Source organism: Salvelinus fontinalis, chromosome 12 (genome assembly GCF_029448725.1).
Source record: "Salvelinus fontinalis isolate EN_2023a chromosome 12, ASM2944872v1, whole genome shotgun sequence".
Lineage (NCBI taxonomy): Eukaryota > Metazoa > Chordata > Actinopteri > Salmoniformes > Salmonidae > Salvelinus > Salvelinus fontinalis.
The window spans coordinates 8,904,814-8,931,086 of NC_074676.1; the positions used below are offsets into that span (position 1 = coordinate 8,904,814).

Consider the following 26,273-nt stretch of genomic DNA (forward strand, 5'->3'; position numbering starts at 1 on the left):
TTCAAGTCCCAGATGGGGTCATATGGAAAAGACAGTACTAAGTGATCATGCCAAATGTAATCATATTGTCCTTGATTAAAGATTTGTACACTATTTTAGTTGAACAGCGTACCACGTACCTTAAAACCCACATACCATTTCATTACCTGACTTATAATGATTTGGAAAACCTGGGACCATCACGTGACAAAAACTTCCAGGGGACCATGACAACATCCTAAGAATGTTCAGGGGACCATGACACAACGTCCAAAGAACGTGCTAAAAACCTCCCCGGGACAAACCGGTAACTAGACAAAACCTCTAGGGGACCATGACACAAGGTCCCAAGAACGTCTTAAAAATTAAAAAAGGTTTCTTTTTAAAAAAGGAAATTAAAAAAGGTTTCTTTGGACCATCACGCAATGTCCTAAGGACTAAGAATGTCCTGACATGGCCCTCAGTGACGTCCTAGTAACTTACAAGGAACTACACAAAGATCCCCCAGAGAAAACATTGCTGAATGTCCTCAGGACCTCCACTGTTTGCTGGGGAAAACTGAGATTTTGAACATGCTTATTACAGTAACATGCTACCTAGGGAAACAAGAATTAGCATTTTGTGGTAATGATGCGAGTACAAGCTCATGTAATCGTGGCAACTATGTAGAGTTATTGGATACCTTTGCTGAAAAAGGCAAAAGGTTAGCTAGACACTTGAGACTTCCACTGTGTTCCCAGGTACATCAATAAGAACACAGTGTGATTTAATTGAAGCAGTCAGGGATGTGATTCAAAATGACATTGAAGATGAGATTAATGCAGCAACATCTGCATGCAGTAGATGAGACAACTACTAGATACTACAAACAAAGGCCAGATCTTTATGATTTTGCATTGTGGTCAAAAAGCGAAGTCAAGGAGGCGTTTTTGGTATGATGATGTGTGCGATGACAAACAAGCTGCGGCCCTGGTGGATTATGTATTGGGAGTTTTGGGGAAGTACAACTGCGCCATCCTAGGCCCTCATGTCAACTGAGACTTTTCAAACTCAAAAGGAATAAAGACTTCAACGCTGTCACCGAGAGGTTCACCCTGATGTACTTCATTTACAAGTAGGCCTCTTTTTTTGGGGGGGGGGGGGGGGGGGGTTAGGCTACTGTTGAATGAAAAAGAGAATAGGGCTGCTGTCCATTCAGCACCATGGAGTTAACCTGTAGGCTATCATATGAGCGAAAGATTTTCATCGACCATTGCATATACTTTAGTGTCTTTAATATGTGCATTTAATTTCCTAAAGCGGTCTAGCTGTATGGTTTGGATTTACAAACAACATCCGAATGATGCATTCGATTTATCAAGCTTGAATTTCGTTTTGATGAGACAAGTTTTGAACTGCATTTGTCAGTCATTTCGATTGTTGATATGGAAATTGAATTGCAACCTTATGATTATACATGTGTGTAATAACATTTCACAGTTTCATTATGTGTGTGTGTTTACCTGTGCATTGGAAGAATTGTAAATCCATTGTGAAAGGCTATGAAGTTCGCGTTGCAAATTATTCTGATGAAATGTGTCCATATTGGTATTTTAGTGCCACATATCAGTTATAACTGTGGATGCTATGGCTGAGCTGAGCTAAGCAGTGTCATTTTGTCAGATTATATGAAATATGCCGCTATCGCTTGTGTATCTTGGCTACATTGTTATTTATATATGGTGGAAATATATGTCAATTTCAGTTAATAGCCTATGTCACTCTGGTTGTTGGAGCTATCTGCTGTATGGTGAACTTGGGCATCATCAAGGTTAATTTCTGAGGAAATCTGGCTTTGATGATAACTTCACCGCACATCACTGATGTAGGCCATGTTTCAAGTAATTATCAAATATGAAGTCGGAAGTTTACATACTGTCACGCCCTGGCCTTAGTATTTTTGTTTTCTTTATTATTTTTGTTAGGTCAGGGTGTGACATGGGGAATGTTTTTGTTTTGTTGGTTTTGGGTGTTGTTTATGGTAAAGGGGTTGTTGTGTAGTATATGGGTTTGTGTGGAGTACATGTTTCTAGTGTTGTCTATGTATGTGTAGTTGTCTAGGAGAGTCTATGGTTACCTGAACGAGTTCCCAATTAGAGACAGCTGATTTCGGTTGTCTCTGATTGGGAGCCTTATTTAGGGTAGCCATAGGCTCTCATTGGTTGTGGGTAATTGTCTATGTGATACGTTTGTAGCCAGTGTGTGCACATCGTTGTTTTAGCTTCACGATCGTTTTGTTGTTTTGTTAGTTTGTATTAAGTGTTTCGTGTTTATTTTTCGTCATCTTTTAAAATAAAAGGAGATGGCTTATTTTCCAAGTGCTGCGTATTGGTCCGTCAATCCTCCACACGATCGTGACAGAATTACCCACCATAGGACCAAGCGGCATGGAAAGCGGCAACAGGACCTACCTACACAGGATTCATGGACATGGGAGGAGATACTGGATGGTAAGGGGCCGTGGGCTCAACCGGGAGAATATCGCCTTCCTCGTGAAGAGCTGGAGGCAGCTAAAGCCGAGAGGAGGCGATATGAGGAGGCAGCACGGAGACAAGGCTGGAGACCCGTGAGTACAACCCAAAAATTTCTTGGGGGGGGCCTTAAAGGGAGTGTGGCGAAGTCAGGTAGGAAACCTGCGCCTACTCCCTGTACTTACCGTGGAGAGCGGGAGTACGGGCAGACACCGTGTTACGCAGTAGAGCGCACGGTGTCTCCTGTACGCGTGCATAGCCCGGTTCGGTACATTTCAGCTCCACGTATCGGCCGGGCTAGACTGAGCGTTGAGCCGTATGTCATGAAGCCGGCCCAACGCATCTGGTCACCAGTGCGTCTCCTCGGGCCGGCGTACATGGCACCAGCCTTACGCATGGTGTCCCCGGTTCACCTACATAGGCCGGTGCGGGTTATTCCACCTCCCCGCACTGGTCAGGCGACGGGGAGCATACAACCAGGTAAGGTTGGGCAGGCTCGGCGTTCAAGGGAGCCAGTACGCCTGCACGGTCCGGTATTTCCGGCGCCACCTCCCCGCCCCAATCCAGTACCACCAGTGCCTCCTCCACGCACTAGCTATATGGTGCGTGTCTCCAGCCCTTTACCACCAGTGTCTAAACCACGCACCAAGCCTCCTGTGTGTCCCCAGAGTCCTGTGCGTCCTGTTGCTGCTCCCCGCACTAGCCCTGAGATGCGTGTCCCCAGCCCGGTGCCACCAGTCCCGGCACCACGCATCAGGCCTACAGTGCGCCTCAGCCGGCAGGAGTCTGCCGTCTGCACATCGATGACTGAACTGCCCGTCTGCCAAGCGCCATCTGAGCCATCCGTCTCCCCAGCGCCATCTGAGCCATCCGTCTCCCCAGCGCCATCTGAGCCATCCGTCTCCCCAGCGCCATCTGAGCCATCCGTCTGCAATGAGCCTGCAAAGTTGCCCGTCTGCCATGAGCCTGCAAAGCCGCCCGTCTGCCATGAGCCCACTGAGCCGTCCGCCAGACAGGAGCCGCTAGAGCCGTCCGTCAGACAGGAGCCGCTAGAGCCGTCCGTCAGACAGGATCCGCCAGAGCCGCCAACCAGACAGGATCCGCCAGAGCCGCCAATCAGACAGGATCTGCCAGATCAGTCAGCCAGCCATGAGCAGCCAGATCCGTCAGCCAGCCATGAGCAGCCAGATCCGTCAGCCAGCCATGAGCAGCCAGATCCGTCAGCTAGCCATGAGCAGCCAGATCCGTCAGCTAGCCATGAGCAGCCAGATCCGTCAGCTAGCCATGAGCAGCCAGATCCGTCAGCTAGCCATGAGCAGCCAGATCCGTCAGTTAGCCATGAGCAGCCAGATCCGTCAGCTAGCCATGAGCAGCCAGATCCGTCAGCTAGCCATGAGCAGCCAGATCCGTCAGCTAGCCATGAGCAGCCAGATCCGTCAGCTAGCCATGAGCAGCCAGATCCGTCAGCTAGCCATGAGCAGCCAGATCCGTCAGCTAGCCATGAGCAGCCAGATCCGTCAGCCAGCCATGAGCAGCCAGATCCGTCAGCCAGCCATGAGCAGCCAGATCCGTCAGCCAGCCATGAGCAGCCAGATCCGTCAGCCAGCCATGAGCAGCCAGATCCGTCAGCCAGCCATGAGCAGCCAGATCCGTCAGCCAGCCATGAGCAGCCAGATCCGTCAGCCAGCCATGAGCAGCCAGATCCGTCAGCCAGCCATGAGCAGCCAGATCCGTCAGCCAGCCATGAGCAGCCAGATCCGTTAGCCAGCCATGAGCAGCCAGATCTGTCAGCCAGCCATGGGCCGTCCCTCAGTCCGGAGCTGCAGTCCCTCAGTCCGGAGCTGCCATTCCTCAGTCCGGAGCTGCCATTCCTCAGTCCGGAGCTGCCCCTTACCCTGGTGCTGCCCCTTACCCTGGTGCTGCCCCTTACCCTGGTGCTGCCCCTTACCCTGGTACTGCCCCTGACCCTGGTACTGCCCCTGACCCTAGTACTGCCCCTGACCCTGGTACTGCCTCTTACCCTGGTACTGCCCCTTAGTCCGGAACTGCCCCTGAATGCAATGGGGTTAAGGTGGAGGGGGGTCGTTTGGAGGAAGCCTAGGAGGTGGTTAGGTACTGTGGTGACGTGGGGACCGCAACCAGAGCCGGAGCCGCCACCGTGGATGGAAGCCCACCCAGACCCTCCCCTAGACTGTGTATGGTGCGCCCGGAGTTCGCGCCTCAAGGGGGGGGTTATGTCACGCCCTGGCCTTAGTATTTTTGTTTTCTTTATTATTTTTGTTAGGTCAGGGTGTGACATGGGGAATGTTTTTGTTTTGTTGGTTTTGGGTGTTGTTTATGGTAAAGGGGTTGTTGTATAGTATATGGGTTTGTGTGGAGTACATGTTTCTAGTGTTGTCTATGTATGTGTAGTTGTCTAGGAGAGTCTATGGTTACCTGAATGAGTTCCCAATTAGAGACAGCTGATTTCGGTTGTCTCTGATTGGGAGCCTTATTTAGGGTAGCCATAGGCTCTCATTGGTTGTGGGTAATTGTCTATGTGATACGTTTGTAGCCAGTGTGTGCACATCGTTGTTTTAGCTTCACGATCGTTTTGTTGTTTTGTTAGTTTGTATTAAGTGTTTCGTGTTTATTTTTCGTCATCTTTTAAAATAAAAGGAGATGGCTTATTTTCCAAGTGCTGCGTATTGGTCCGTCAATCCTCCACACGATCGTGACACATACACCGTAGCCAAATATATTTAAACTCCGTTTTTCACAATTCCGGTCATTTAATCCCAGTAAAAATTCACTGTTTTAGGTCAGTTATGATCACCACTTTATTTTAAGAAAGAAATGTCAGAATAATAGAGAGAATTAATTATTTAGATTTTATTTATTTCATTCCATTCCCAGTGGGTCAGAAGTTTACATACACTCAATTAGTATTTGCTAGCATTGCCTTTAAATTGTTTAACTTGGGTGAAACGTTTTGGGTAGCCTTCCACAATAAGTTGGGGTGAATTTTGTCCCATTCCTCCTGACAGAGCTGGTGTAACTGAGTCAGGTTAGTAGGCCTCCTTGCTCGTAAAACACATTTTCAGTTCTGCCCACAAATGTTCTATAGGATTGAGGTCAGGGCTTTGTGATGGCCACTCCAATACCTTGACTTTGGTCCTTAAGCCATTTTGCCACAACTTTGGAAGTATGCTTGGGGTCATTGTCCATTTGGAAGACCCATTTGTGACCAAGCTTTAACTTCCTGACTGATGTCTTGAGATGTTGCTTCAATATATCCACATAATTGTCCTCCCTCATGAAGCCATCTATTTTGTGAAGCGCACCAGTCCCTTCTGCAGCAAAGCACCCCCACAACATGATGCTGCCACCCCCGCTTCACGGTTGGGATGATGTTCTTCGGCATGCAAGCCTCACCCTTTTTCCTCTAAACATAACGATGGTCACTATGGCCAAACAGTTCCATTTTTGTTTCATCAGACCAGAGTACATTTCTCCAAAAAGTACGGTCTTTGTCCCCATCTGCAGTTGCAAACCGTAGTATGGCTTTTCTATGGCGGTTTTGGAGCAGTGGCTTCTTCCTTGCTGAGTGGCCTTTCAGGTTATGTCGATATGGGTCTCGTTTTACTGTGGATATAGATACTTTTGTACCTTTTTCCTCCAGCATCTTCACAAGGCCCTTTGCTGTTGTTCTGGGATTGATTTGCACTTTCGCACACAAAGTACGTACATCTCTAGGAGACAGAACACATCTCCTTCCTGAAGGGTATGATGGCTGCGTGGTCCCATGGTGTTTATACTTGCGTACTTTTATTTGTACAGATGAACGTGGTACCTTCAGGTATTCGGAAATTGCTCCCAAGGATGATCCAAACTTGTGGAGGTCTACAATAAATTTTCTGAGGTCTTGGCTGATTTTCCCTTGATATCAAGCAGAGAGACACTGAGTCTGAAGGTAGGCCTTGAAATACATCCACAGGTACACCTCCAATTGACTCAAATGAAGTCAATTAGCCAATCAGAAGCTTCTAACTATAGTTTGTTAACAAGACATTTGTGGAGTGGTTGAAAAACGAGTTATAAATGACTCCAACCTAAGTGTATGTAAACTTCCGACTTCAACTGTTCAATCTATAAATCCAGGTAGTTTCAATCAGCCTTTCATGCCACAGGCTCCTTCAAAGCCAAGCCAGTTTTAGTTGAATCTTTCCATACATTTAATAACATGGTACTGCACTAGTCTGAAATTCTGATAACACAACACACAAATATATATCTCAGCATTCAGTTGTTCACATTACATGGTTGCAAAATGTTTATTTTTATTATTATTATTTTTTACAATTGGCCACAGACAGTTTCATACTTTTCTTAAATAATTCCCTATTTCTTATAAAATAAGTTGACAAAAAAAAAATGTTTTGTCAACTTATTAGATTTTCAATATTGCAGAACTATTTTATTTTTGTAAACATAAAATTTACAATTTTAATGTTGAAAACAAAGACAAATGGCATGGACAAAATAATTGGCACTCTGTAGCTAGTACTTGCACAACCTTTGGCCAAGTTAACTGTAGACAAACACTTCTTGTAACCATCAATGAGCTTTCTGTACCTTTCTACTAGCAATTTTCAGAAGCAAACTGCTGTAATTATTCAACATTTGATGGGTGCCCTTTACCAACAGCTCGCCATATTGGACCTCGCCGTATCTTTTGGATGTAATTCAGATCTGTATTTTTCGCTGGCCACTCCAGAACAGTCCAACATCTCTTCTTAACCATTCCCAGGTGCTGTTTGATGTGCGTTTGGGTTCGCTGTCCTGCTGGAAGACACAACCTCCAATGGAGACCCAGCTTTTGGACACTGGGTTGAACATTGGACCACAACAAACCTGATCTTCTGATGATTTCATGTCATTGTGCACGGTCAAGGTCCCCAGTACCAGCAAAGCAACACCACAGCATTATCAAACCTCCCTTATCTTTCATTGTAGGGAGGGTTCTTTTTTCATTGAATGCTTCATTGGAGGCCAGTATACCGAATGCTGATCTGTATTGCCAAAGAACTCTAATTTTGTTTCATTGGTCCACAGAGCATTCCCCCCCAGGAGTTAGCCTTGTTTAGGTGGGTTTTTGAGAAGTTCAATCAGGCTTACTTGTCTCCTTCAGCAGTGGGGTCTTCCTATGTTTACCAATGACTAAAATCAATTATGGAGGAGGTTCAATAATGATGTGGGGTTGCTTTGCTGCCTCTGGTACATCAGCAGATTATCAAGGGTGTTTTGGAGTGCAATGTTCAACCCAGTGTCCAAAAACTGTCTTCCACAGTAGGACAACAACCCCAAACATACATAGAAATCACCCTGAAAAGGTTCAAGGTTAAATCTGTTCTGGAGTGGCCAGTGAAGAGTCCAGATCTGAATCATATCCATAACCTATGGCGAGAGGTGAAAACAGTAGAAATGTGCAGCAAGCTCATGATGGCTACAAGAAGCATTTCTTGGCTGTTATCTTGGACAAAGGCTGTGCAACCAAGTACTAGTTCCGGGGTGCCAATAATTATGTCCATGCCATTGGTCTTTATTTTTTTAAATAAAAATGTTCAACTTATATTTACAAAAATAAAATAGGTTCTGCAATGTTGAATATCCCAAAAACAAGGTGTGGAGACCAAACTTTATTTTTCAACTTATTGTAGAAAAAAATAGGCAATTATTTAAGAAAAGTGCAAGGGTGCCAATATATTTGGCCGCAACTGTATGGGTAATGGGTATCTGATCCATTGACATATTCAGCTTCTCAACAAAGAGATATAATAACTGTGCCACATCAAAGGATTATGACATTTTCACATGTACTGTATGACAGAGAGAGAGAGAGAGAGAGAGAGAGTGTAGGTAGGTACAGTATGTATAGAGCCATGAGCAGGCCTCTCCTCAGTCCTCCTCCTCTGTTGTGTCCCCGTGCCAGTTCAACAAGGGCTTCCGCTCAGGGGGGAGGGACGGCTCGATCCTCTGCCACCGATTGGGTGGCCAGATGATGTGGGAGGCACGGCCGTGGACCAACCCCAGAGACACCTGCGGAGAGGAAAAGAGGGAGGAGAAGACCCTGGTCAAAGAACTATGATACTATCGCTCATTCTAAGTGATCATTAGAATAAAGGGGCAGTTCCATGGCGTTAATAACATGGCTGCAGAAGGCTTGATGGACGAAACTTGTCCATTGTGAATAGTGCTGGTCGTCTTTTTCAAGACAAATATAACATGGAAACTGATTCCAATAAAAATTATTCTAATAAAAAAAAAAAAGTTAAATTTTTTAAGAAGGAATAATTGAACTATTATTTTAGCTGTGACGTCACATCATAAGTTAAATAAACTTGAATATGTAATAAACTTTAATATAATAAACTTTAATATGCACATTAAAACCAACAAATGTTGGACCGACTGCAAAGGTTAGTTATTGTTTTCCCAGACAATCACGTCTATGTCAATTAAGCGGTTAGCACAAAACACACGGACCAATATCAACTGCTATTAATGAAGCTTATCTTTCAAAAGGCCTGTTGTTTACAAACGAGAAACACAATTATTCTGTCCTTCTTGAAGGTAAGGCTGAGTTTGGCTCATGCCTCTGGGCTTGCTCAGTGAGTATGAAATGGCACCCTATTCCCTAAATAGCACACTACGATATAGGGTGCCTTTTCAGACTCAGATAGAGGAGGAGGCCTTTCTGATTGGCTCCCTTGGTAATACATGTCCTGGGGGGTGATGTCGACACAACATAGGCCCTCTGGCCATGGATAATTGAAAAAAACATTTAAACTACCAATACAATACCTTAACTCTGGCATGTCAAGATTGAAATACAATGAAATTAATGGATTCGTATATTCTTCTTCTCTACTTCAATTGAACTACACTAGTTCCTGGCTGATAAATAGATTAAGTAATATTCCATTAAAAATAAATTTGGTCCCCATGCCTCATTCCCGGGTATTGGCACAGAAAAAATATGAAATCAATTTGGTCAGTATTTCCAAATATATTGTACTACCAGACATAATATACAACAGACAGAGATCCAGTACAGTGCCATTCCATTACAGAACCTTCCTTCAATATTCTCCTAATACACTGAACAGAAATATAAACGCAACATGTAAAGTGTTGGTCACATGTTTCATTAGCTGAAATAAAAAGATGCTATACATTTACCATATGTACAAAAAGCTGATTTCTTTCAAATTTTGTGTATACATTTGTTTACATTTCTTTCAAATTTTGTGTATACATTTGTTTACATCCCCGTTAGTGAGAATATCTCCTTTGCCAAGATCATCCATCCACCTGACAGGTGTGGTATTTTAAGAAGCTGATTAAACAGCATGATCATTACACAGGTGCACCCTGTGCTTTGAACAATAAAAGGCCACTCTAAACTGTGCAGTTTTGTCACAACACAATGCCACAAATGTCTCAAGTTTTGAAGGAGCGTGCAATTGGCATGCTGACTGTAGGAATGTCCACCAGAGCTGATGCCAGAGAATATAATAATTTCTCTGCCATGAGCAGCCTCCGATGTAATTTTTGATAATTTGGCAGTGAGGCCAACCGGCCTCACAACCGCAGACCATGTGTAACCAAGCCAGCCCAGGAACTCCACATCGCCAGCCCAGGAACTCCACAGAAGTGTGCTCTTCACGGATGGATCCCGGTTATATATTTCAGCATATATTTCAGACAGCATCTATGGCGTTGTGTGGGCGAGGGGTTTGCTGATGTCAACGTTGTGAACAGAGTGCTTCATGGTGATGGTGGGGTTATGGTATGGGCAGGCATAAGCTACGGACAACAAACACCATTGCATTTTATCGATGGCAATTTAAATGCACAGAGATACCGTGGCGAGATCCTGAAACCCACTGTCGTGCTATTGATCCGCCGCCATCACCTCACGTTACAGCATGAAAATGCACTGCCCCTTGACGCAAGGATCTGTACACAATTCCTGGAAGCTTCACCAGACATTGTCACCCATTGAGCAGGTTTGGGATGCTCTGGATCGATGTGTACGACAGTGTGTTCCAGTTCCCGCCAATATAAATAAAGGTGAAATAAATACAAATATTCAGAAACTTCGCACAGCAATTGAAGAGGAGTGGGGCAACATTCCACAGACCACAATCAACAACCTGATCAAGTCTATGCGAAGGTGATTTGCCTCATTCAGCGCGACACATGGTGGTCACACCAGAGACCTTTTTTTATCCACGTCCCTACTTTAAAAAAAAAGGTATCCGTGACCAACAGATGCATATCTGTATTCCCAGTCATGTGAAATCCATACATTTTGGCCTAAGTAATTTATTTCCGTTGATTGATTCCTTATATGAACTGTAATAGTAAAATCTTCTTAAATTGTTGCGTTAATATTTTTGTTCAGTGTAAATCAAGTCATCTCCCCTTGCAGCAGCACATTGTGAGAGGAGAGCTTTAGAGTTGAGCCCTGGCCTGGGGATCAGAGTGTAATTTCCCCTCACAGCAGCCAGCATAAACACTTCAATTCCACAGAGGAGAGGCGAGGAGGCAAGAAGAGACAAAGGTCGTGTCCCAGATGGCACCCAGCCAGAGACTGAAGGGGGGGGGTGATCTCCCTTCCATCACCCTGCAGGGCTGCTGCTGCGCTGGGTGGAACTGCTGCTGCTGCGCTGTGACTGAATTATCTAGTAACTGATGAAGACCATCATGATTATAAAATAACTGTCAAAACCATTTAAAAATAGGCCTACCTACATTAATTTTAGAAAAAAAAAAAAAAAACGTTTCCTAATAGCAGGAGTGTTTAATGATTAAATTGTTTTGGTAACTTAGTCTGTCTATGAAACTTCCTACATCGCCTCCTCTCTCCAACTGTCCTTTGATGCTTGAGCAGCTAATCACTAGATCCACTGGGGTGTAGAGCGCTATAGGCTGTGGCATTTCAGTAAAAACTTGATTTTATACAATGCATATTTTCATTGCTTGCTTGCTAGCAAATAAATAAATTGGTCTTTAAAAAGGTTGGATGTGTCTGACTATTCATTAATTATGTATAAACAGCAGTTGACAAGGTTGTTCAGGCTCTGAGGCCTATAATGCACTAATGTTCTGTCAAATGGACAATTCTCTCGAACCTGGCATAGTATGATTTGATACAGACTGCATACACTAATCAACACTGATCAGGCCCAGCCGGTACGCTGCCCTCCTATCCCTGCAAAGTAAAACAGTAGCCTAGGCTATACAGTGTCGGCTCGCAATGAACTTTTATAAATGTCCATGCCGTAGCCAACCATTTGTAAAACAGACAATTGACCATTATTCCCTGTCATTTGGTTACATTCATTTCTCTTAATGCATGTATTAATTACAGTCACATACCATTCGCATTCTCGGGAGTGGAAACATTGTTTGCAGAGTTCACAACCTGAGACACTTGTGAGAAACAAGTCTCGGTTTATTTCATACCATCATTTACATGCTCCATGCGAGCAATGGGTCTGGTTTATCTGCCCTGTTAATGTTGATGGAGCGCACTCGCGCCTGAGCACACACAGAAGCACCTGGCCTGCTTCTCACAAATGTCAAAATGTAGGAAAGTGCCCATGTGGTTGGTCTAATGAGCCGGGCTTCAGTCATTTCTTTCCTTCACATCACACGGCGCATTAAGTCAACGAAGTCCGTTTACATATATATAAATATATATATATATATTTTTAAACATCCATTCAAATTGTAATAGTTCCTCACAGTACTTGAACAATCTTTCCCTCCCCCCCTCAGTAATCAGTGTCACTGATAAATAGGCTATGGACATGTTGCGTTTTCTTGGTTCTATTTGAATGATAGTCAATTTAATCTTCATAGTATAAGCCATCCCCTTCATACCTTACTTAACGATTCATTATATTGTAGCCTACTTTCTTGAAAACATAAGGTAGGCCTAGATTGTTTTAAAACACATTTTTAAGGAAAGGAGACATATTTGCTTGTGTCTGACACACGCCAGCGGCTTTGATTGACGGGTGCATTTACAGGGGTGTGCGTGAGTGAGTTTGCTGATTCCTCCTGTAGGCATATGTCCATTCAGAACGTTTCCCTACAATGCATTCAATGGGAAAATAGGAGTTTCAACCATTTGACACTTACGTCAATCCATTGCATTCAATGGGAAAATATGAGGGTCACAGGCTTGATCCTTATGTCAATACATTTCCAGTCAATGGAAAATGATGAGTGTCAACCAATTTCAACTCTTCGAAGTGAAAACTAGGTCCCACAGAGAACAAGGCCTTTTTTCCATTGAAAATAATTACCTACAGCCCTGACATAACCATGACGCCCCCTGTGGACTGCAATTGAGCTAGCTAACCGTCCTTCCACACAACCCATCGTGACCTTATAGGGATGCTCTCCTGTGTTGAGGTTCAGCTTACTGCGGCAACAGGAAATAGCTTAATTCATCCTCAACATGGTGCTCCATTCTCTTCCTACAGACCGAGGGACCGTCGTGACCCGCCAAATAAAATTTGAAATCAATCGACGCAAAAGCATTGTAAGCATTTTTTTTTTTTTACCTCCATTGGATACAATGGTCTTGCAGTTCTAGAAACCAAGAGCCTTGTTAGAATTAATTCAGAAGGAGATATTGGTCCATTTTTTTGGGGGGGGGTTGACTTAAAACTGTATGTGTCTATGTCTGTCTGTCTGCCTGTCTGTGTTGCCTGTGTCAATATCCTGTCTTTGGAGGTGGGAAAGAGGATAGAAATGAGAAGACGGGGAGGGAGGGAATGAAGGAGAGAGAATGGAGGGGGAGGAGAAAGAAATGGATAGGGTGAGAGGAGGGAGAGAGATGACATGGGGACAGAGGGAAGAAGGAGAGAGAGATGACATGGGGACAGAGGGAAGAAGGAGAGAGAGATGACATGGGGACAGAGGGAAGAAGGAGAGAGAGATGACATGGGGACAGAGGGAAGAAGGAGAGAGAGATGACATGGGGACAGAGGGAAGAAGGAGAGAGAGATGACATGGGGACAGAGGGAAGAAGGAGAGAGAGATGACATGGGGACAGAGGGAAGAAGGAGAGAGAGATGACATGGGGACAGAGGGAAGAAGGAGAGAGAGATGACATGGGGACAGAGGGAAGAAGGAGAGAGAGATGACATGGGGACAGAGGGAAGAAGGAGAGAGAGATGACATGGGGACAGAGGGAAGAAGGAGAGAGAGATGACATGGGGACAGAGGGAAGAAGGAGAGAGAGATGACATGGGGACAGAGGGAAGAAGGAGAGAGAGATGACATGGGGACAGAGGGAAGAAGGAGAGAGAGGGTAAATGAGGGAGGAATAAGAGGACGGACTGGAGCGCGAGAAAGAGAGAGCAGGGAAAGAGAGGGGAGAGAGAAGACAAAGAGGGGAGAGAGAGACCCCTCACTAAGCCCGACCCCCTTGGTTACTGTTGCAACCTCTGACAACATTTTCCCAGGAATCCCAATTCCCCATTTTAAATTAACTTGCAAATATTTCAAAAAATATGTTTACACTTTGTCATTATAGGGTATTGTGTTTATCTATTTAATCCATTTTGAATTCAGGCTGTAAGACAACAAAATGAGGAATAAGTCAAGGGGTATGAATACTTTCTGAAGGCACTGTATCAATCAACCATTTTGGGATAATGATATAGAAAGACAAAAGCAAGGTGTTTAGGTGCATTAAAAGAAAACGTCACAAAGGACTGGAGACAGATGCCAAGGCTTTCATAAATACACAATATAATCTTCAAATAACATTTCAAGGCTGTGGGAGTGAGGCGAGGGAGCGTAGAAGGCTAAACTAGCTTGTCCACTCGGTCCCTCACACAAGAGAAATGAGCGCTACGGCCTTGAAGACATCAGGAGTATCTGACAAATGGCTCCAGAATACCAACACTTCTCCCTCCTTCCTCAGAAGGCTTAGTTTAGAGACTGGGAGTGAGAAAAGAGCCACTAAAGGTTGTCATATAGGAATGGATTTGGTACACAACTCACAAGTTTATTGCTGTTGTTGGGTGGGTGATAACCACTATGCTATTTATTGACTTGATCTGGACGACAAATATGCTTGCTTTTTAGATTTTAGTTTTAAATGTCATTTTAAATGCCGCTGAGAAATCTGTGACCTGGAAAAGAGTAAGACATTGAAGCCCCGCAATACAATAAAGTTACATTTATTTTTGTTGTTTGTACTCCCAAAACCTGTATGCAAAGCAACCGTTGAATGCCATTTCAGGCATTCAGCATATTTCAAGCTACAAGACATAATCTGATTTTGGCAAAAGGTATGACTGTGATATTTGTTTAGGTCTATCCAACCTGACAGCTCACTCAGCGACTTCATCTCACGCAGCACTTTATACAGCACCTGGCTCTCCAGGGAGCCCAAAGAGCCTATGGGGTTTTAGACAAGTATAAATTACAAAGCGAAAGAGAGAGAGCGAGAGAAAGAGAGAGGGGGGGGATTGGAGAGAGAGAAAAAAGAGAGAGGGGGGGGGGGGAGAAGAAGGGGGGGTTGGAGAGAGAGAAGAAAGAGGGACAGAAGAGACAGATGAAGAGAGGGATAGAAGAGAGAGAAAAAAAGAAAGCGAGGGAGTGGCAGGTAAGTGCTTTACTGAGAGGCATGTTAATTCACTTCCTAGTGAGAAATATAATTATATTTAGGAGCAAAACAAGGTTCAGAGCACCCATATCAAATTAAGTCAACACAACAGAAAATTGGAACATTTCTTCCTCTGGTTGTTCCACGTATATTTTAGTAACAAAGAACCTTTCACGTCAGTGGAACACACTTTCTGTGAAATGTAAATCAAGACAGGATTTACATTTCACCAAAAAATATATATTTTTATGCCTTCAGAAAGTATTCACACCCCTTCACTTGTTCCACATTGTGTTGTGTTACAGCCTGAATTTAAAATGGATTCAATTGAGATTTTTTGGTCACAAGCCTACACACAATACCCTATAACGGCGCCGGAGGGGACGGCTGCCATTTTACGGGCCCTTAACCAACTGTTCTATTTTGTTACATTTTTTCACATTGTTTAACTTATTTTGTACATAAAGTTGCTGCTACCGTCTCTTATGACCAAAAAGAGCTTCTGGACATCAGAATAAATCCCCGTCATTCGCGTGAAGAAAAGGCGGAGATACAGAGGGAGAAGGTCAGGATTCGGATATAAGTGAGTACATCGCCACTACCTTCCATTCTATTGGCAATCACTGGAAAACAAACTCGATCTACGGTCGAGACTATCCTACCAACAGGGCATTAAAAACGGGAACATCTTATGTTTCACCGAGTCGTGGCTGAACGACGACATGGATAATATACACCTGGCTGGGATTTTCCGTGCATCGGCAGGACAGAGCAGCTATGTCTGGTAAGACGAGGGGCGGGGGTGTATTTGTCAATGCCTGCTGGTGCGCAATGTCTAATATTAAAGTAGTCTCGAGGTGTTGCTCGCCTGAGGTAGAGTACCTCATGATAATCTGTAGACCACATTATCTACCAAGAGTTCTCATCTGTATTCTTTGTAGCTGTCTATTTACCACCACAAACTGATGCTGGCACTAAGATCGCACTCAACGAGCTGTATAAAGCCCTAAGCAAACAAGAAAATGCTAATCCAGAAGTGGCGCTCCTAGTGGCCAGGGTCTTTAATGCAGGCAAACTTAAATCCGTTTTACCCCATTTCTACCAGCATGTCACATGTGCAACCAGAGGGAAGAAAACTGTAGACCACCTTTACTCCACAACAGAGATGCATACAAAGTAGAGGTCGACCAAATATGATTTTTCAACGCCGATACCGATTATTGGAGGACCAAAAAAAGCCGATACCGATTAATCGGCCGTTATATATATATATATATATATATATATATATATATTTGTAATAATGACAATTACAACAATACTAAATGAACAATGAGCACTTTTATTTTAACTTAATATAATACATAAATAAAATCTATTTAGTCTCAAATAAATAATGAAACATGTTCAATTTGATTTAAAGAATGCAAAAATAAAGTGTTGGAGAAGAAAGTAAAAGTGCAATATTTACCATGTAAAAAAGCTAACGTTTAAGTTCCTTGCTCAGAACATGAGAGCATATGAAAGCTGGTGGTTCCTTTTAACATGAGTCTTCAATATTCCCAGTTAAGAAGTTTAAGGTTGTAGTTATTATAGGAATGATAGGACTATTTCTCTCTATACCATTTATATTTCATCTACCTTTGATTATTGGATATTCTTATAGGCACTTTAGTATTGCCAGCCTAATCTCGGGAGGCTTGAAGTCATAAACAGCGCTGTGCTAAGAAGTGCTGTTTGAATGAATGATTATAAGCCTGCTGCTGCCTACCACCGCTCAGTCAGACTGCTCTATCAAATATCAAATCATAGACTTCATTATAATATAATAAACACACAGAAATACGAGCCTTAGGTCATTAATATGGTCAAATCCGGAAACAAAACATTTATTCTTTCAGTGAAATACGGAACCGTTCCGTATTTTATAGAACGGGTGGCAACCCTATGTCTAAATATTGCTGTTATATTGCACAACCGTCAATGTTATGTCATAATTATGTAAAATTCCGGCAAATTAATTACGGTCTTTGTTAGGAAGAAATGGTCCACACAGTTCACAACGAGCCAGGCGGCCCAAACTGCTGCATATACCCTGACTCTGCTTGCACTGAACGCAAGAGAAGCAACACAATTTCCCTAGTCAATATTGCCTGCTAACATGAATTTCTAAATATGCAGGTTTAAAAAAAGATACTTGTGTATTGATTTTAAGCAAGGCATTGATGTTTATGGTTAGGTTCATTGGTGCAACGATTGTGCTTTTTTTTCGCGAATGCTCTTGTTAAATCATCACCTGTTTGGCGAAGTAGGCTGTGATTCGATGATAAATTAACAGGCACTGCATTGATTATAGGCAACGCAGGACAAGCTAGTTAAACTAGTAATATCATCAACCATGTGTAGTTAACTAGTGATTATGATTGATTGTTTTTATAAGATACGTTTAATTCTAGCTAGCAACTTACCTTGGCTCCTTGCTGCACTCGCGTAACAGGTGGTCACAGCCTGCCACATAGTCTCCTCGTGGTTTGCAATGTAATCGGCCAATTACCGATTGTTATGAAAACTTGAAATCGTCCCGAATTAAATCGGCCATGCCGATTAGGTCGACCTCTATAATATATAGTATGTAGCATATACTGGGCTGCAGGTAGCCTAGTTCTTAACTGACTTGCCTAGTTAAATAAAGGTTAAATAAAAGAAAAAATGAAAAAAAATATGTAGTATGGGTATTTGAACACAGCTATAGTATTTTATGTAGATCGTTGACAAAAAATGACAATTAAATCTCACCTTGTAACACAAGAAACTGTGGAAAAAGTCAAGGGGTGTGCATACTTTCTGAAGGCACTGTACATTATAAAATGGACCGTTCGTTAAGCCCAGAAGCCCTTGGTTACTGTTTCAACATCGGACAACATTTTTTATTTTTTTACCATTTTCTCCTTAATTTCTTGGTATCCAATTGGTAGTTACAAGCTTGTCTCATCGCTGCAACTCCTGTATGGATTCGAGAGAGGCAAAGGTAGAGAGCTGTGCGTCCTCCAAAACACAACCCAACCAAGCCGCACCGCTTCTTGACACAATGTCCACTTAACCTGGAAACACCGTGCACCCTGGTGACCGTGTCAGCGTGCACTGTGCCCGGCCCGCCACAGGAGTCTCTAGTGCGCGATGGGACAAGGATGTCCCTGGAGGCCAAACCCTCCCCTAACCCGGACGACACTGGGCCAATTGTGTGCCGCCCCATGGGTTTCCCAGCCGCGGCCAGCTGCGACCGAACCCAGAATCTCTAGTGGCACAGCTAGCACTGAGATGCAGTGCCTTAGACCACTGTGCCACTCTGGAGGCCCCCCCGGACAACATTTTCCCGGGAAGTCCAATTCCCTATTCAATCACTAGCGAAATCCCCTCACAATGAACTCAAACTGTGTTTTTAATACACAATTAAATCAAACACAGACTACCCTTTGCTAATCAGGAAACTCTCAGTATGTTGTGGTGGATTGTTATTACAATTGCTTCATGGGGACATGGGAAAATTATGTTTGTAGTGTGGCTAACCACTGGAGGGCTCTGAATCCACTGTCAGCATGAAGTCAAAGCTACGAACCACTTTTAGCTAACTAGTGTGCTCAAATCGTATCCTGATGATGACAGCAGATGGGAGTTGTATTCATAACATGGCTAACTTAGCTAGCTAACTTGCATTTCAAGTGGCTAGCTAGCGCTAGCAACATTTGGTGGTCAATGAGACCGAGAGCTAGCTAGCTAGCTAATCAGCTGAGCTAGCAAACAATGTAACAAAAGTATAATTTCGGATTCTAAAAATACTCCAACAGGCTCTGCATTTCAGGAATCACAGTAGCAAGTACCACAGAAGTATATTACGTACCTGGTTTGAGGAGTTAGCAAAGTAACTTTGGTCAAATCTTGAGTTCAACTCGGGATAACAAGTACCAAGAAAGTGGCTCACCTTTTAGCCAGATACAGGTCATTTCAATGTCAACAAATGACTTAGAACTAAGCTGCACCTGGGCAGTGTTGCCAACTCCTCAGTAAGGAAAGTAGCTATTGGAGGTCCTAAAAGTTGCTAAATGACGTCATCACCTAATTTGCATAAATTGGCCATGTGCATATAATTGTGATGGACGCTGTAGGAGAGAGGAATAATAATAATAATTAATTTGTAGTTCTAAACATATTTAGGGTGTTTTTTACTCACTTTTTTGTCTCTCCCACGACGTTATTCCTCTCTCCTACAGCGTCCATCACAAATACATGCACATGGCAGATTATGCAAATTAGGTGATGACGTCATTTAGCTAACTTCTAGCGACTTTTAGGACAGCCAATAGCTACTTTCCTTACTGAGGAGTTGGCAACACTGCGTGCGATATGCACGCACAGTTACAAGCCTGCTAGAGTTAGCGGCAGGCGAATGAGCAACATCCACCGTCGTAATATAGATGCAGCCTGAGCTGGAATGTAAAGCTAACTGAAGCTAGCTAATTTCAGAAAAGCCTGGGAACATCTGTCTATATACCCCTCTGGTGCACTGTTAAATTATTTAGTCATTTAAACAATTTGGTTTAGGATAAAAACTCTGTTTTTGCAATGCCCTCAATGGCTTTCATGCGTTTAAAACGTGCCACACATGCCTGCACTGGGAAACAACACAAATGACAATGTCAGTATGACCAATGCATTTCTTATTGAGGTGGTGAGATGGCCTAATAAGTGTGCAGGCATAAGCTAATAGTGGTCATAGTGCATACATACAGTACCGCACTGTATAGGCTTACATAAGAAGTAACCATATAACCATTACAGAGGGCTTGTAGATCCAATGGGAAATTAGGTATAATAAGACAATGGGTTGAGGAAACTGTTTCCTTAAATTAACTGTTCCCTTATAGTATTCTGTTCATGGCCGATAAACTGCTTACAATAATGTCATCCACAAAATCATCCCCAATCCACCCAAACTCTATCCAAATAATTCAAAGTTCAGATCCAGCAACAGAGAGAGTACTGACTGACATGGAACCATCCAAAACCAACTTCAGAAAATAAATCCCTCCACAAACCAGCAGCTGACCCAGTTAAATGTCAAGTACAAAGTTGTTTCTTTATAGGATTGGAATGCTACAGATAGATAATTCCCTGGCCTCTACTTGGCTCTGCTGCTTCCTTCCTCCATCCAATGACAGCTCCCTGAAATACTTTGTCAAAACCCAAAAAGCACAGAGCGCCTCGCTGCCCGATCACTCACTCCTCGTCACTACTTTCAGACCCTTATCAAGACACATTTGTTATTGCCCGACAAGGATGAGGATATGTATGGGAAATACAACAATGAAATACGCCAAGCCTTCTTTCTCCACAGGCAGGAGAGGCTGCCGGGCCCACATGCCCAATGAGGCCTGCCAGAGATTAATAGCACTGACTGTACCTACCTGCCATAATGGAGAAACTGTTCAGAGTTTCTTTCCTCTAAGGGAACAACTTTGTCTTAATAAGCAGCACAAAAATGACAAATTTAGAACCCAGGTTTGTTCTCCAACGCATGGCTATTCAATTATTTTCCTTTTAAGGACTCCCAGGTTCTTTTTAGGCCCATTGTTGGAGTTCAAATGTGGCGCTGCTGGACACGACTCAGACAAGCTGTGCTTTGCTTTGCTTTTCAATGGCATGGGCCAAAGCCTTATACTTATATACAAATATAAGGCTTTTATATCCAAGTATAAGGCTCTGGCATGTGCCATTCCCATTGAGTATTAGAGGACTGAGCAGAAAAGTGGCTTACCGGTCCAAAGCTGTTGCTGTCCAGACTGTGGCCGTGATGGTCCCCCTCGATCCAAAAGTGGCCATCAGGGACCCTGAGATAGCGGTTCTTATAGCCAAGCGTCCTGCAGAGGGAAATGGAGGGCGGGAGGTTTGGATCATGGATAAAACGCATTAGCCAGGTTAATACAAGCCAAATTTACTTCAGAACCTAGCTACGAAAGAAAGGCAGTCTTTAACATTGATTGATCTACGGGATCAATTGAAAACAACAATAAACACATTGAAATTAGACAAGACAAAAGGCAAAACTTAAATTGAGAATAAAGTTAATCTATCTACATCTACATTAAGGAAATTGACATTTTCGTTTCATTATGGTGCATTACCTTTTTACTAAATCATCCATCTGCCAGTCATCCTCCCTTTAGACTAGACTATTTTGTAGACAAAAATCTAATCTAATCAGATGAAGACAAACATCCATTGTGTGTAATGACTAATGAGATATGGACAGGACAGCACACTCCCTTAGGTCTAGTCTCTGGTTGCGTCCCTTAATGCCACACTATCCCCTATATAGAGTCCTATTGGCCCTGGTCAAAAGTAGTACACTATATTAGGGAATAGGGTCCATTTGGCACGTAACCTCTATCTGATCAGTTCCCCTCCAGACGAGTTCAGCTTCAATCAACTATTTTGCGGTTTGAGGACAGGGTTGGTATACGCCATCAATCTCCTGTGCACTTAGCCGTGACTGAGCCCTGATGCATGGTTCATCTCAGGAACATTGTAAATTACGGGAGAAATGACTTTTTAAATGACAATTCTTCTCCTATTCCTTTCCAGGGCAATGTTACAGGAGCCTAAATGACTACTCTTTAGACCTTGGACAAAAATATTGATTTTGCTGCTGGGGGATTTTTTTTTTATTATTGCCACATACATCGGATAGGTGGTGAAATGTGTTGTTTTACAGGGTCAGCCATAGTAGTATAGCGCCACTGGAGCAAATTAAGGTTAAGTGCCTTGCTCAAGAGCACATCAACACATTTTTCACCTTGTCACCTTGTATTCGAACCTGCCACCTTTCGGATACTGGCCCAACGCTCTAAACGCTAGGCTACCTTTTGCCCTGTCTGTTCTCCAGCAAACTGAAGTTCAGTGACTTTTAAATGTCAGGGGTCAGGCGTCTACATACAGCATCTGAACACAAACGATACGAAAAAAAAAAATACTGGCTACTTCAAAATCTAGTGATTATATCCCATAGAATACAAATAGGCCCCATCTTATTGGTACAGTAGAATAGTTTGCAGTAAAACTTTATAGTAACTTTAATGAGACATTTGTTATCTATTTATAAGCCGTGTTCATATACATGTATTAATAAATGATTATTCAATGGGGCTTACACTACGTACTTATTAATAGTTTATCAAATAGTTTATTAATGAACATTATTATAAAGTGTTACCTAATCAACTACCCCGGCTATGCTCAGGAAAAAGAACAGTCTTGAGTTTTGTGGGAAGACAAAAACAGAACAGGTTACAGCCCAACTGGAACCCTATTCCCTACATAGTGCACTACTTTGACCAGAGCTTGTTGGGTCTGTGTCAAAGGTAGTGCACTAAGCAGGGTGCCATTTGGGACGCAAGGCAAAGCGAATATACAGAGTTCAAAGCGAATAGACAGACCCCTGTATTAATGATGTTTGTATGCGACTCACTGCCTGGCAGTGTCTAGCAGCTACAAAGGGTTTAGGGTGCGTTCAGGAGTTTGGGCAGATTCTCAGCATTGAGTTGTGTCAAAAATGTATGCACTCTCTACCTCTCAGTGTAGTAGGTTTAAACAATAGCTGCCTGGTACAGTGGAGGTTTGATGGAGGTTATTTAACCTTTGTTTAACTAGGCAAGTCAGTTAAGAACAAATTCTTATTTACAATGACGGCCTATCCCGGCCAAACCCTCCCCTAACCCGGACGACGCTGGGCCAATTGTGCGCCGCCCTATGGGACTCCCAATCGAACTGGGTCTGTAGTGACGCCTCTAGCACTGCGATGCAGTACCTTAGACCGCTGCGCCACTCGGGAGACCTATAGGGCACAGATACACATGATAATGGACATATGAAACACCATAATGACGACGATGATGTGTAAAAGCCTGAGGTGAATTGGGCAGGTCAAGTCAAAGGCTCAGTTCCATTATCTAGACTAGGAAGTATACATACAGTAGTTAGGAGAGTGTCTGGTATAATACCACTGCGAATGAATCAAATGTGTTGGACATGCATCCTAAGCGGTATGCTATCATGGACATGGGGACCCACAGCCATAGTCTTGTCCACCAGCCATGTCTGACAGTCTGCCTGTTCCGTATCTCTACGAACATCAGAATCTCCATCTTGAGGTAGCTCTTCCTCATACACCTCACATGAATATACTCCGCATTTCCCTCAATGTATGCATTCCAGTCATCAGCTTTACACAGCGTAGCAACAATTTCCCTGACAATACAGTGGCGTAACACTTGGGCTTTCTGGGGGTGTTTAAAGCCGTGATTCGATTGCAACGCGATTTATGTCCCGTAAGCCATCATTGTGTGGAGATGAATCTCCGAAATGGCCCTCTATATCTCTGAGGAGGGGCTCAGTTCAGAGGGATACACATAGCAAAAACACACACACACACACACACACACCACTCAGAGGGCTGTAATTGGCTGAGAGGCCTCTTCCTGTGTCAGGCAGAGCAGACAGTCTCTGTGCATAGCAAGATTAAAACCATAGCTGTGATTTATAGCATGGCGGGCCCGCAGGCTAACACACATGCACACACACACACCAGCCTCAGCCAGTTTAGGCAATCATCAAACCCCCATGTTAATTATTCATATATCTCCTCCCAGGCAATACAAGTGACTCGTAATTTGTTCAGCGGCACCCGTCACAAATAGTTGCCAGAGGGATTTACATGGCGACATTGTGGTACGAGTAGTGGCACCCGAAGATTTGAAGCTGGTAGATAAGAAATAGAGGTTTAAGACAGAGCTTCAAATTCCTGAGTAAACAATGAGTTTACTTATAGCAGTAGTCTTCTCATAGGAAGTCTCTGAATAGGCCTTTAAGACACCCTTTGTTTTACATTATTTTATTGCCTTTTGTTTCGTTTTTACTGTATAATGTGTCGTGGGTTGTAAGTTTGATTTGATAAAGCTATGGGGGGGGGGGGGGGATTCTGTACGTACTTGATGAAGTCTCCCTCAAGGGCTATGACCCGCTTGATGATCTTCTGCTGGGGGTTCTTGGGAGACCTGAAACAATAAAGATACATGACATCAATTACGATATATGATGAAGAGATATATTTATCCATCAGCTCATAGCACCAATAAACCCTGTGCTGTAGCGACCCTGTTCACTCCACGCTTTCATCAAAACATAAATCAAAGACCCTATTCACAACCCTAGATTGAACTGGAATCAGTGTTCCTCACCAGCAGACAGAGAAACGGACTATACTGCAGTGAGTATTGGGTGGGTTCAAGTACCAGGATCTTATTCCTCCTCCTCCCCTCATCACTGACTCCCTCCCTCTCTCAACATGTGGACCTCACACACCACCGGGGAACACAAACATAGCAGCACCATGGTAGAGAGAGCTCATTCGCTTCATGTTTATAACAAACCCTTAATAACCCGTAATACCGCAATGCTCAGTTAATGAATTCTACAACCATTACTGCCATAACGATGACCTTCTCTAAGCCACGAAATACTTCTAAGTAGCCAACAGAGGACACGATTCGTTTGATATCAACAAATGACAGTCCTTTTGAGGACATACAAAGCAATGGCATTCGCATTCTGGACACAAAATCAGTCTAATAAATGGGTAATTAAGAAAAGATTTGTCATTTTTCACTCTCTCGCTTTGGCGTGATGTTCAAGGCCATGATCAACAGTATTACAATGATCAAAATTCTTCTATTCCATCCACAGGTTTTATAGATAAATGTGAGGCAACCAGGGAGCCAGAGATACAATGGTGTACAGTTCAGAGTGTCTGGCCAAATGAGGGACGTCTACACAAAGGCATTGAATAATGACCCACAGAAACCGCAGTTTGTTAAACGTTGCCTTCAAATGCCCAGAGAATCAAACAGAAATGCCAGTCTTAATAAGAAGTCACATCCATTCTCCATCCCTCCCTGCTCTCCCTCTCCCTCAGTCTCCCTTTAACACACAGACTGCTACATAGAGGCACACACACACACACACACACACACACACACACACACACACACACACACACACACACACACACACACACACACACACTCCTTTCTCCCACTCTCTACCACACATACACACACATTTGCTCTCTCTCTTCCTCCCTCCTTCACCCCCCCCCCCCCCCCCCCCCCTCTTTGCCTCAGGGATACAGGGGATCATGACTGATTGGCAGCCCGCTCAGCCAATCAGAATTACCAGCATCTCAGAGAACAGAGCTCGCAAGCTAAACAGGGGTTAGCCTGTCTCTAGAGAGGCTGTGTGTGTGTGTGTATTAGGGCTGTGACGGTCATGGATTTTTGGATGACGGTAATTGGCCAGCCAAATGACCACGGTCAACGTAATAACCGTTCGAAAAGCAACACAAGAAAATAGTTATACATAACATCTGTTTTAAGCACATTTTCTCCTCTCCTGACTGCATGTGCTGCCATAGAAATAGAATGAATAGAACGGGTATCCCTACTCAAGTCAATGATAATATGTGTGGACTGACAGCCACTGCGAGGATCAAAGCAAGAAGTGTATCGATCAATATGTGCTGTGATTTGTTCAACTGACATTACAAAAAAATACATTCCATTGCATAAGCCAAATCAGTTAACATCAATTGAACAAACATTCTACATTACCATGACAATGATTGCATCACAATACCAGGCAGCCATTGTATCCAGGGTTTTTTCTGGATCGAAAAGGAGCTTAGGTGGTGGCCGTGGCATGGGGCTTGGCAATTGGCGAGGTCGGCATGACTGAATTTCTTAGATTATTTTAGAGGCCCCCATCTTGGCGGTGTAGTGATTTTTCTACATGCTGAAGCCAATTTCTGCACACAACCCTAAGATCACCATGCACAATGCCAAGCGTCGACTGGAGTGGTGTAAAGCTCGTTGCCATTGGACTCTGGAGCAGTGGAAACACGTTCACTGGAGAGATTAATCACGCTTCACCATCTGTCAGTCCGACGGACAAATCTGGTTTGGGTGGATGCCAGGAAAACGCTACCTGCCCGAATGCAT

The 26,273-nt window shown here is 43.5% G+C and overlaps 1 protein-coding gene across 3 annotated transcripts in view; it reads right to left on the reverse strand.

The window, feature by feature from the left end:
- The window catches only part of LOC129866742 (mitochondrial inner membrane protease subunit 2-like), a 175,590-nt gene that overhangs the window by 19,012 nt on the left and 130,305 nt on the right, over nt 1-26,273 (reverse strand). For 2 of the 3 annotated variants that reach the window (XM_055939583.1, XM_055939584.1), the window contains 3 exons: nt 24,210-24,275; nt 20,981-21,083; nt 5,341-8,567 (listed from right to left, as the gene is read on the reverse strand). In XM_055939583.1, the coding sequence (XP_055795558.1) occupies nt 8,427-8,567; nt 20,981-21,083; nt 24,210-24,275 (310 nt within the window). In that variant the 3' untranslated portion in view covers nt 5,341-8,426. Of the gene's footprint in view, nt 1-5,340; nt 8,568-20,980; nt 21,084-24,209; nt 24,276-26,273 lie in introns of those variants that run through there. The other variant, XM_055939585.1, reaches the window with a different exon arrangement.